Source organism: Liolophura sinensis, chromosome 8, assembly GCF_032854445.1.
Source record: "Liolophura sinensis isolate JHLJ2023 chromosome 8, CUHK_Ljap_v2, whole genome shotgun sequence".
Classification (NCBI taxonomy): Eukaryota; Metazoa; Mollusca; class Polyplacophora; order Chitonida; family Chitonidae; genus Liolophura; species Liolophura sinensis.
In genome coordinates, this window is record NC_088302.1 from 11,732,638 (window position 1) to 11,745,418 (window position 12,781).

At 35.9% G+C, this 12,781-nt stretch overlaps 1 protein-coding gene across 5 annotated transcripts in view; it reads right to left on the minus strand.

Moving 5' to 3' along the window:
- The window catches only part of LOC135472312 (A-kinase anchor protein 13-like), a 177,856-nt gene that overhangs the window by 14,693 nt on the left and 150,382 nt on the right, over window positions 1-12,781 (minus strand). For all 5 annotated transcript variants that reach the window (XM_064751764.1, XM_064751768.1, XM_064751765.1 and 2 more), the window contains 14 exons: window positions 12,237-12,280; window positions 8,622-8,681; window positions 8,238-8,281; window positions 7,865-7,956; window positions 6,582-6,633; window positions 6,123-6,175; window positions 5,484-5,663; window positions 4,882-5,007; window positions 4,033-4,150; window positions 3,264-3,430; window positions 2,392-2,467; window positions 1,538-1,623; window positions 925-1,117; window positions 459-536 (listed from right to left, as the gene is read on the minus strand). In XM_064751764.1, the coding sequence (XP_064607834.1) occupies window positions 459-536; window positions 925-1,117; window positions 1,538-1,623; window positions 2,392-2,467; window positions 3,264-3,430; window positions 4,033-4,150; window positions 4,882-5,007; window positions 5,484-5,663; window positions 6,123-6,175; window positions 6,582-6,633; window positions 7,865-7,956; window positions 8,238-8,281; window positions 8,622-8,681; window positions 12,237-12,280 (1,369 nt within the window). The remainder of the gene's footprint in view (window positions 1-458; window positions 537-924; window positions 1,118-1,537; window positions 1,624-2,391; window positions 2,468-3,263; window positions 3,431-4,032; window positions 4,151-4,881; window positions 5,008-5,483; window positions 5,664-6,122; window positions 6,176-6,581; window positions 6,634-7,864; window positions 7,957-8,237; window positions 8,282-8,621; window positions 8,682-12,236; window positions 12,281-12,781) is intronic.

Here is a 12,781-nt window from a genome sequence, read left to right on the forward strand (position 1 = left end):
GGTGGTATCATGACAGTAACAAAGATTTTCTAGGCAACAGAATGCAATAACACATGATATCAGATTATGAACAGTCATAGAAATGTTGAGAGACCTTCAATGCAGTGTATGTGTTTCAACTTAAGTATATATATTTTGAGCGGAATTTTTAAATTACCTCCAACTGTATTTCACGAAAAAAAACCTAATGATGATCTAACGCTCTCCGAATAAGAGTTTACAAACTTAAAATCTGTCTTACAGTTAGGTCTTCAACGAGCGCATGTCGCTTTAACTCGGAAATTAGCCATGAACAATTTTCTTGGAAGTCCCATCTCACCACTGCTTTTGCCTATAAACACACACCTTTTAAGCGAGCCTCAAGGGAGGTAATCTGCTGTGGCCCCATAGCGGAATGGTACAGGCCTGCTACAAGTGTGCTTATTTTTAGCTTGTGGTGTGCAGCTGGCTTTACCTACCTATGATATATTTGAGTTTGGATGCTCTGGCTTCTTGCAGTCTCCTCTCTTCATCACACTCTAAGGGAACAGCTTCATCTGAAACATCACCCACATCCAGGTAAAAAATTACACAGATTTGTTGCCATCTGAACAAACATCATCTACATGAATTCATTTACTTGTAGACAAATTGAGATATATGAAAGATAACACCCTGTATTTATGAAAATCTGAAATACATGTACAACCACAGCAATGCATAGTGCAAATGATCCATGGCCACAGCAATAATGACTATGTTTAACAGCCAACCTGATGGGCAAAATGGCTATACAAACCATAAAATTCTCTAGATAGGTCAACACATATTAACCACTGACAACTACAATGTCACAAGTCTTTAAAGTTGGTGATCATGAGAGTTGTTATGTAGTTTTATAGCTTCATGTTAGCAGGTTTATTCTTGAAGTGGTCAAAACCTTACCTTCTTCTGGACACTGCTCAGCCGCCGTGCGGACAGCATTGATCCAGGTTTCTCGCTTATCACTGGGCTTACAGACTAGTTCATACATCTCCGGCTCGGTTTTGTTTTGTGAGATCAGATATATGCCACCTTTACTGTCACGAGTGTCGCCTTTCTCACGCACCAACAGCTTGTACAGCGAGATCACACATGACTGTGAAATACAACAGCAACAAAGAAATTAGCCTGTGGTTTACAGAATAAAGAAGAAAAAGTGTTATTCTTGTTACATAACAATGTACCTGACTGCTGTTTTTGGCCTTACTTCATAATAAACAATGATGCAAACACTGATTTTTTCTATTGTCAAATGTAAGTCAAAATGAACAAAAAATTTTCTTATTTCCTAAAAAGGCATTATCAAGACTCAAGATAGAGACCAGAAATGGTATCTTGAACATCAGCTCTCAGGACTGATCTTCTGGCTTCAGGTCAGCGTTTCCAGCACAGAACTTGGCTTTGTATTTGTTTAAGAAAGAATGAGCTAGTATTTTTTGATCAAGAGTGTGATACCGTGTATCATCATTAACTTATATAAATCTGATGTCAACAAATATGGTTTCATTCTGCTCACCTTATTATCTTGAGAAAAAAATGTGTACTTCTGATTATTTTCTTGTAGGAAGATGATCACATCTGAGAGGACTACTGCTATCACATCTGGAAATAGAAAGTGAAAGCTGGTCATTCTCCAAATATCTGAACTTACCACCCATGCTGATTAATTATAAATGTTTTTATCTTTACTTAATTACAGCCAAAATTAATGTTTGTCTTCATGAAAGAAAAAATAGCTGGGTTTCATTTAAAACCGGATTCATGCAGTTTGATTTGTTTTATTGAATGAAAACTGGACAAATGTTATTCCACTCATGTTCCCAGGCTGTGTTCTACAAATCAAATGAAAGTAGCATTTATCCTGTTTTTGTTTGACCAGTCAAAACGGACAAGTTAGACCATGTATAAACAAATCAGTATCAATGCAACTGAACACATAACAGAAATGCTAAGGCAGTGTATTCACTGAGTACCATGTGTTAGCAGTCAGTTTATACGCTGGTTAGTGATGCAAGAGGAGAAGAAGAATGATTTGCCCTATAAGCCCTATAAAGACAAATGTGGTACCACTTATAATTTCGCTTGCTTAGCTGTAAACAAATACAGGTTTATCCCACACACGTAAGAGTCCTCAACTCTAGCTAAACGAAGAGAACTAATGCATATCCTTCCTAACTGGTTCAAACAATTTCACTTAATACCAACTCTTGTCCATTATGCATGCTTAGCATTTATGTCATATTCTTCAGTCACATGATGTCAAGGAGTCATTTGGTGTGTGTACACACCTAATGTGTCTTCTTGTGACAAAGGGATGCTTTCTTTGAACACCTTTGGAGACTAATCTTTAGATACACTCTGTATACTTACCAACAAGCTTTGCACGTGCATTTTTCCAGCTTATCACTCCTTCGTGAATGAGCTTCCGTGATAAAATGTCAGATTTCTACAGAAAAGAAAAAACCCGTAGATGATTATTTTTACTGAGGTAATTCTTGAACGGTACAAAAGGGGGCTATTAATGCAATGACAGATTCAATTACCTACACACAAGAAAAACAAACACACCAATGTTTTCAGTGTCAACAGGTACATCATTATTTCATTGCTTAATTTTTTTTTTTGTTCAGTAGCTATACCGCAGTCACATGATCGGGTTGACAGTTGTCTGCAATCTGTCATTTTGAATCGAGGCATCTTAAGTTCCAGGAGTTACTTCTGATATGAGCAGACCTGAACAAATTGGATACCAAATGCCTTGCAGCTATTTGTATTTTAAAATAAAGTGGACGAAACTATGTTTTGTAATTTCAGTTTGTGGAAACATGCACCGAGTTCAGATCAGCTCAGACCTGTGATTACATGACATGAGACTAACTTTGCGGGATATGAGTCATGGGACGGTGCTAAGATGCTGGTGTTCTGTACATGAAAATGTGTGTACAGTAGAATACTAGTTGGATCCTTAGGTAACAAAAAATCTCATGCGTTCATAGCAAACTAACAATAAGAAAGCATTCAACAAAATACATTTTGCATCGATAAAACTTCGCTTAATGTCAAAATCATGACTTGCAAGGCAGACTGTAGCCCTATAAACTGGATCCCAAGGTCATTTCAATATAGCGCGAGGTAGCCCATAACGGGCTCAGGAACCTGTCTCCAAATAGCGCCGCTAGAGCGAGGCTACTCTGCATGATGTGGAGTATACTACAGGTCAAAATCCCGGCTATATTGCCTACCTTGAACCTCTTGCCCTTGAAGTAAACAGTGGACTTGCCCTCCAGCTTGTTGTAAATCTCTAGCAATCTCTGCTCTCTCTGGTATGCATCGATTTGAGCGTCCACGTCTTCTAATAGGGCCTTCGAGAGGAACAATGCCTGACTCAAGCTCTCTCTGTCACGCTTGTCTGTAACATAAAAAAGTGTTTGTCATGAGGGAGAAGGTTATAGGATGATTCTTCACACAAAATTTTGTTCAAATCAGACACCATTCAGAGCAGATATTACATGGAAACCAAAGTGTAACACACAGATAGACAATCTTTCACAGAGGAGTGTGATAAAATAACTGTGTTTGTTGATAATCACTAAACTTTGAACGTTCCGGCTGCTAAATCAGGTCTTACTGAGCCAGTGGTCATACATATGCAAAAGAATACTATATTTATTCATATATTTAAATGATGTTTTAAGCAGTACCCATAAACATTTTACTGACATGATAGCGTCCAGCATTATGGTGAGAGGAAACAGGGCTTGAAACACATGACTATCCACAGGTTGCTAGAAGACTTTCCCACATCTGAGTGAAGAGGAAGCCAGAGATATCACTAATAACATGTAAAATTACACCTATACAATATCAATGATCTAAACTGTAACAAACATTTTACCAGTAAGATTAATTCTTCATGTACACTGACAATTACTTGCAGACTACTTGTGGAAAATTTCGTAATGTTTTTGAAGTGTATTATGGAAGTCCGTGATCATCACCAAAATGACCTACCTTTTGTTGTTTTCAGGATACTCTCTATAAGGATAGGATATTTGGTTATTCTCAGTGAGATGTGAAGTAAAAACCCTGGAATTTCCCGTCTCTGACACAATATATTCATATTACATCGCTGAAAAAAAAAAAAACAGTGTTATTATTACTTTGTGACACACTCTGCCTCATGCTTTCAATCAAAACTAAACAGCGTTATTATTACTTTGTGACACACTCTGCCTAATGATTTCTATCAAAACAAAACAGAGTCATTATTACTTTCTGACACTCTGCCTAATGATTTCAATCAAAACAAAACAGAGTCATTATTACTTTGTGACACACTCTGCCTCATGCTTTCAATCAAAACAAAACAGCGTCATTATTACTTTGTGACACACTCTACCTAATGATTTCAATCAAAACAAAACAGAGTCATTATTACTTTGTGACACACTCTGCCTAATGATTTCTATCAAAACAAAACAGAGTCATTATTACTTTCTGACACTCTGCCTAATGATTTCAATCAAAACAAAACAGAGTCATTATTACTTTGTGACACACTCTGCCTCATGCTTTCAATCAAAACTAAACAGCGTTATTATTACTTTGTGACACACTCTGCCTAATGATTTTAATCAAAACAAAACAGCGTCATTATTACTTTGTGACACACTCTGCCTAATGATTTTAATCAAAACTAAACAGCGTTATTATTACTTGGTGACACACCATACTTTCAATCATGTCCATAATCCTTAAGCATCTTAAACAGTATATGTCTCTTTTAAATGAAATAAATATCATAATCAAAGAAAGTGAATCGAACAAGCAGTAGCTAAAAAAGAATTACTTGACACTCACCTTTATAAAATTTTGGAATTTTCGGTCATTTTTTAGAAAATCTTTGTACAATTGAACAGATTTCTCCTTTAGACTACAAAATCTTCCGTAAGCTGCTTTCATTCCACTTCCCATTTCATCAGAAAACTGAAAACATCCAAAGTTACATTCAAAATAACATTTTTGCGATACAGCTTGGCTAAATTTTCGAAAATTAGTTTTACAGTCCTGTGGAAATGCTTTAAATACAGTTAAAAAGCCGATGCTTAGCACAGACCTCTTCAATTAATGCCATGAATTCTTTTAACTTTAATAATTTCTAATACACTCAAATCACTGATTTATTTATTTAATTGGTGTTTTACGCAGTACTCAAGGAAATTCACTTATACAATGGTGGCCAGCATTATGGGGAGAGGAAGCTGGGCACAGCGTGACAGAAACCCTGGGCCATATGCAGGTTGCTGACAGACCTTCCCGTGTAAGGCCGGAGGGGAAGCCAGCATGAGCTGGACTGGAACTCGCAATGACTGCACCGCTCCTGGGTCATTTCGATGCACTAGCGCGCTAAACAACTGAGGAATACAGGTAAAAGAAATGAGGTGAATGTACAGCTTGTATACCTGTTTGACTAAAGTAGGACCTATTTCATCAATACTTTTGTCGGCATGGTGCGACTGAAGCTGACGAAGACTGCGCAGAAAGGTCATATGCATGTCGATGAGGTCATCAAGGTTTGGGAACAGTTTATCAACTGTCTCTTGACTCATGTGAAGCTCAGTAAGCATACCCCGGGAAAACATCTGAAAACACAACCGATTTACACCTCTGAAAAATTCTAAAAATCAGACAGGTATGGAATTTTAACTTGATCTCTATAATGCTATGGTTTAATAAAAGCACTCAATGAATATTCCAGTGCAACATGTTTTTTCCACAGGTCTCATGGAAAATGTTGAGTGAACTGATTGCTTTAAAACAAGGTCAAAAGAACAACGTGAAATGTGAACATGATCTGTATACTTTATCACAATGAAGATATATAAATTTAAATAGTTTCAATTCATTACCATAAAGGGGAAAAAAGAGAAAAACGTTAAAGGACAAGTTCTGTTTTTCTCTGCCCACAGAGTTGTCTCCCTTACTCAAAATCATGGGAAGTTTTTTTTTACCTTATGATAGATATCTCTTATACCACATCATAATAATGGGACATCCAGTTTAACCAACCCTACACAAAGATTCTTAAAACCAACACTCACCATTTGCAAAATTTTCAGAGATCTACAATAATTTAATTCTGTTTGAATGAGTTCTGAAAAAGAAACAACAGTTTTATTAGTTATTAGTTTTATTATTATGTTACTCTGGATTTATATGAACCAATAACTTGATTCAGTTATCATTTCATGGATACCTTCTCATGAGTCTGATTTATTTATTTGATTGGTGTTTAACGCCGTACTCAAAACTATTTCACCTTTACGGTGGCGGCCAGCATTATGGTGGGAGCCGGGCAGAACAAACTGAGCCACCGAGGTCCCCACGAGTCTAAAATAAGTGGATTCAAGTTTTAGCTTGTTGAATACATGTACTGCTAGTCTTATAACATGTATATACAAAGGTAAAGGATGAAAAGCTACAATAATTGAACTGAACACATAGATTTGCTTTTGGTATTTTTGAGTTGTTCACACTCTTTAGTTGTCTTTTATACGCACCCCATATTGTGTCTTGGCGTTTGATATCTTTGGCATGCATCTTTTTCAATGTCTGAAAAGTAAAATCATGTACTTGATTTAATGCACATTAATGTAATGCCACAATTTGGAACAAATACAAATAAAACCACGCAGAAAACAAAATACAACACAGTTTCATCCAGACACAATAAATGGGAAGTGACATCACCCTATGTACAATATGAGGCAAAGAAAAGAAACACAGATTTATTGGCCGATGGTTGAGATGGAGAGTCAGTGTTTGACCTTGGTCTCACTTTGGCAGACACCGAATAAATCCAGATCACCGAAAATTCACCTTGGCTTTGACTTACAAAACTTTCAGTGACACAATAAATACAGGTAATCATTGATGATTTCATACCTGATTGAAGAGACATATTGCCAACAGCAAAATCTGCGCTGCTATTTTAAATGTCATCTGCATAAAGTTAAAACTTCCACATGGTTTCTACTGACATGTATCTGACTTTGAGTGAAAATTTCATATTCAGTTTAATCTTGGATTTCCCTTTCGTTATCAACTCACTCATGTCGCTATATTTAGAAACATGGCCAAATACTGACTTTTAAAGTGGGTTACCCCTTGTAGTGTAGCTGATGGGGATATGCTCAGTGAATTTCAAATGTCAGACATTGTGTTGTAATTATGCAGCCTACCACCATGTAACTTCAGTTCTACCATACAGATCATAGAGAATAGCGAATACTTTATAATACATGTTTGCTGGAAAGCAAGACTGTATTTGGTTTTGTAGACTTATAATTCATTTTCAAATGTTCTACTGTATATATGTGATCCACGAGCAAACGCTGCATTGTGAATATCTCTGTTTCAATTGCATGTTATCTTGTCGCGGCAGTTTAGACTAGTGAGGTAATTCCCCCTGCAATTCTCTTAATTGACATTTTTTCCAAAAATATATTTATTTATTTGATTGTTGTTTTACACCGTACTCAAGAATATTTCACTTATACAGCAACAGCCATCATTATCTTGGGAAGAAACTGGGAAGAATACACCTTCTCACAGCCAGAGAGGAGGCCAGCATGAGGTGGACTTGAACCCACAGCAACTTTGACAAATATAAGCCCAGGGTTTACAGCTTGGAGTCAAATTAAGCACATTTGTGTATTTAGCTGAATCTGCTCAAAATATTCTGAATTTCTTTTGGCAATATGTCCCTATAATAAACACATGTCGTTGCACAGGCACAGACATGACATCACCAGACTGATGAGAAGGGCTTAGTTATCTTTACCTTCTTGTCAACAGTAACACTCCAGGCTTCAGGCTCCTCCTGTGTCAACATTAACTCTGGGTCATCATCAAAGTCTGTCACCTGAGATGTACCTGATGACGAAAGAATAGGATACTTTATAAGATTAAGTGTCCAAAAATTTCTGTCTGGGGCAAATGTTCAAAAAGTACATTAAGCCTTTAAAACATATTAAATCAGGTCTTGAAATCACTCTGTTTGCTAATGGTTAGGGGACCATCTTGTGTAGTGGTCGCAATATGTGTCCAACATGCCACCAACATGGAAGAATCCTTAAAGATGAGTTTTCTAACCAAATCGGTAATAAGCTCATTTCCTCGTAGCTCTGACAAGTACAAATCTGAATTTAACATACCTTCCTCCAATGACTCCATGGAGACTGACAGAGTATCTTGCATACTGAAATGAGAAATATACAGGACTCATAACAACATTTACCTTTAACTGCTGACAGATTCAACAAAGCATCAAATTCTGACATCCAACACATATTCTAAAATGCAATTCACACATTATTTTCTTTAGGATATATTTGTGGTTTTCAAGGGAAAAAGCTGAATGTAAATGTAGCATTAGCCAAGTGAATAACACAACTGTTTCTCATTTGAAGGGAGGTAATACAGTACACAATACAGTTCATCTTTTCCATACATAATTGCCTCCCTTTTTGGCCATTCACATCATGTTTAACATGAAATGTGGGTATAAAAAATAAAAACTTTAAGTAATCGGTTCTTACTTGGATTCCATATCCTGTCTATGCATGTTATCATTTTCACCCTCCTCGTTTATTACCTTACTGCAAAGAAATAAATGAAAGAATTCAGGCCCAGGTCAAACACAGTGATGAAACCCAAACCACCAAGAAGCAGTGAAAATGCAATCTCCATGTATACCCTCACAGCATGCAGCTTACAGTCGATCGCAATGTACCACAAGAACAACAATGGAGAAGTTTAGATTACATGCATGAACACCACAGTGATGCAAGGTATTCCCAAAGAATGACATAAAACAGACCACAGAAAAAAGATTTTAAAAAGACTTCCTTGTTACATTCTCAAATGAATTTGCATGGAATTATGTGTGTGAGAAATCTAAAGGGCACAGTCATGAATAGAACAGCTGTAAACATAATACTATTCTAATGTTTCAACTACCAATATCACTTTGTTTCCCTCTGTTATTTTGGGCCACACATAAAGGGCCACGGTAAGGGATATGTAATCTACACCATAATCCACTGCAGGGATGAAAAGATATACAATAACATAAAACAAATATAAAATTCTACCAAACTGATATGAACGGTAAACCAAAATCTGCAAATACCCCAACACCAAATGAACAATGACTAATCCTTGAAAACAACTTACTATATGTACTTCAAACTATGTTAATAATAACAAGACTTCAAAATGTGAATTTCAATTAATTTTGCCTATACTTAATAAACCATTTCTTTAAAACAGCCCATTTTAAAACATTTTCACTCAAATTGCTTGTATTTGGAAGTTTTGTCTCAACGGTCGAAAATCTGATCTTAATAATGGAACTGAGTTCAGACATGTTATGAAACTTAAGTTGGCTATGAAGTTGTGTACCCAGCCATGCTCTAAAATCAATACGGACCTGTGTGATGTGGGTTAATCCATGTGCTTGTACAGGGTATGCTGGTGTTTAGTACATGCGCACTAGTGGGTGTATAAATGATAATGTGGTATTAACCCTCTTGATATGATGTAATACACCAATATATTTCTGGGCAATGAAAAATACAATTACTAGTTCAAACCAGTTTTTTTGTTAGGCATAAAACAGTGTTACAATAATAACATTATATTGTTGTACCATATTTCTTCATAAAATTGTCACCAGTTCCGTAAGCTGTTAACAAGAACTTCCCTGTACAAAAATGGGTATATCTGCCACTGAATATTTGCCACTGAATGCCTGTGTACATTACATGAATGTAATAAATGAGGACAGATCTATTTTTATTATGACATGGAGTTGCAGATCTTCCTGCAGAAAGTCTGAGTCATATATTCAGGAAGGATCTTACGTCATGCTTATTTCTCCTCACACAAGTACTAATTCTAGGAGCCTCTACCACCCAGTAATTATGTAAGCAAGCCAGTGCTACCATAAGACGTCTCAAGTGATCTAGTTCCACCGTTCTCTCCAACCACCATACCAGACTGCAAGGTCGAAGATCACTTACTCGATACCTAGCATTGTTGCTACGCGGCGCCAGTGAACGTATCCTGAGCTGGTGTAGGCAGCAGCGCTCAGACTGTACGCGGCACAAGGGACAAAAGCGAAGAAGAGATTTGAAGCTGAAATTAGGCGCCTACAGTAGTAGCAATAGCGCAAGGCACTATACTGAGCACTAATATATGACAAATAGTGAAAATACTGTGGTTATCAGGCACTATTATTATACCACAAATGTTAGTCTTGAGTAAACAAAATAAGGTAAGACTGAAGAGCACCTAAGTATATAGTAATCAATTTTATGAATCATATGAGAACTTTAAGTGTCCTTAGTCATAAAATTACACAACCTATAAAATTTAATAAGTTGACAAAAAATAAAATAAAACAAAGTAACTATAATCATGGATGTACTTTTATTAAACTGGTCTCACTTCATAGTAATACAACAAAAGTCAGTCTGTGCCATCTTACATGAATTCCCACATTCCAAAATAGGCAACAAAAGTCATCTAACTGCTACAAAAAACTGACCGGACAGACCCATAACATCAACAGAATTACAGGATTGTTTATTTATTTTAAGATCCAGGATGGAAGGCCTACAAGCGCCCTATCAAACTTTATAACTTAACCTACAGGTATCTAGAGTTATGCTTACAGTTTAAGATTCATGAAATCGTACAAAACAAAGATAATGTTAAAAAAAATTAGCTCTACCTACTCAGCACTTAATTGCACACACTATGCCATACATAAACATGAGTAATAATGTCAGGAAGACTATTACAGTTAGTTTGTAACTAATGGAACTGTTGTCACTTTGATGGCAGTTATTAAAACCACTGGCAGTGCTAGTACCACTAGACAAACAGGTTACGCAGAGGTTAGGTGACAGATCCTTTTCACATCATCTTTACAATAAATTTATTCATTTTTTTTTTCATTAATTCCGAAACACACCTGCCATATTCTCACATTCAGATAGGATAGGAGATAGCAATTTTTTTTTTGTTTTATTTTGGAGAGGAACAATATTTTCTGAACAATATTCCCACAAATTAGGCATACATGCTTAAATAGACCAAGAAAGATAACATCAACAATATACAAGTAGGTATACCTGACAAAAGAAACCACAACACCTAACATACGACACAAAATTGAAAAACTGCCTTTTCAATTTAAACTACTATATGTATGCTATATGTGTCAGACTTGAGAGCTTCTTTTTTTCTCTCATTATAATAAGCACTGAAAGGGACAGTGTACAGTGTATATGTACACATATAGTGCTGCATAAAATTTTATGTTCATTTATGCTATCAATGTAAAGGGATATGTCTGTAAAACTGTCAAAGAGACAAAGCTACAGGCTACAAAGCTACAGAGACAAGCCAAAATTACTCATTTCTGATACCGTTTAAATGCTAAGCTATTAATTTGTGTTAAAATTAAAATAACACTGTCAGTAGTTATCTATTTTGAGGTGGATTTGCATTTTAATTTGTTTTGAAATAGTAATTTACATATGTTTCATTAGTGTGTTACGCCATACTCTAACACAAATGTTTGTTTCCCTTCGCTACTTGTATAACATGTACTGGTAACTCTACTCCAAACATCCAACAGAACAGCTCAAACTAATCCAATATTGCAAATCAGTCTGCTTCTCCAAAAAATTTACTTTCACAACTGGTGTACAACAAATAACACAAGTAACATATGTACAATGCATCAATGAGACAAACACTTGCAGGTTCTGTTTGTAAGTATAGTGGGTTGTCAAAAATAACTGTATACCTGTTTTGTTCATACCATTTCATATCAATACCTACATGTACTTAAAAAAAATGAACACCTGACACTCATTACATAGCTTTATGTACTCCCAATAAAAATCAATCTTGTTTTATAGTCTACTGAATTATTCTTCCCACTGAAAAGCTGCTGATCTGTATTTGTAAAGATAAGCCCTCTTAATGATAAAGTGACCTACTTCTTGCGTAACTGAAGTGGTCCGAAAATGTTGGTCAGGTAATATCATACCTATTGTCAGAGCTGAACCTAATCAATAACCAATCACAAATGAACGTAATCAATAACCAATCACAGCTGAACCTAATCAATAACTTACCTGGTAGGTGTTGTATTGCTCCTATTGAGACCTGTTCCAACAGGCTGCAAAGAAAAGGCAATTTTATAAATTATTGTATTATTATTATTATCAAGAATTAAATGAAGATAACATTATAACTTTTGGTACCCAATTAGTTAGTATTGGTGTAATAAAGATTTAGGCATTCTCTATTTTCCAAATTATTGTGCTGGCTCCTAGACAATCAGAGGAGTCCTAGTACAAATGAATATCACAAAGAGCCAATTTTGGTATCAAATAAATCATTAGGTCCTTAGGTAAAACTAAACATTTCATTCCCAGCTAAATTATATCTTCTCCTTTTACCGAAATCAATGTCCAATATTTCCAGCCACTAAAACCTACACTTAGATATCGCTTATTTCTTGAAAGATGTCTGATTAAGTTGCTGACAGGCCATATTACAACCAGCACAGGTGACCTTATTAGTTAAGTTTTCTGAGCTTATGACAGTCTAGCCAACTGATGGTCAGTTCACATTAAATGCATGTTCATTTTATCAGTTATTAATTTCATAACGGATT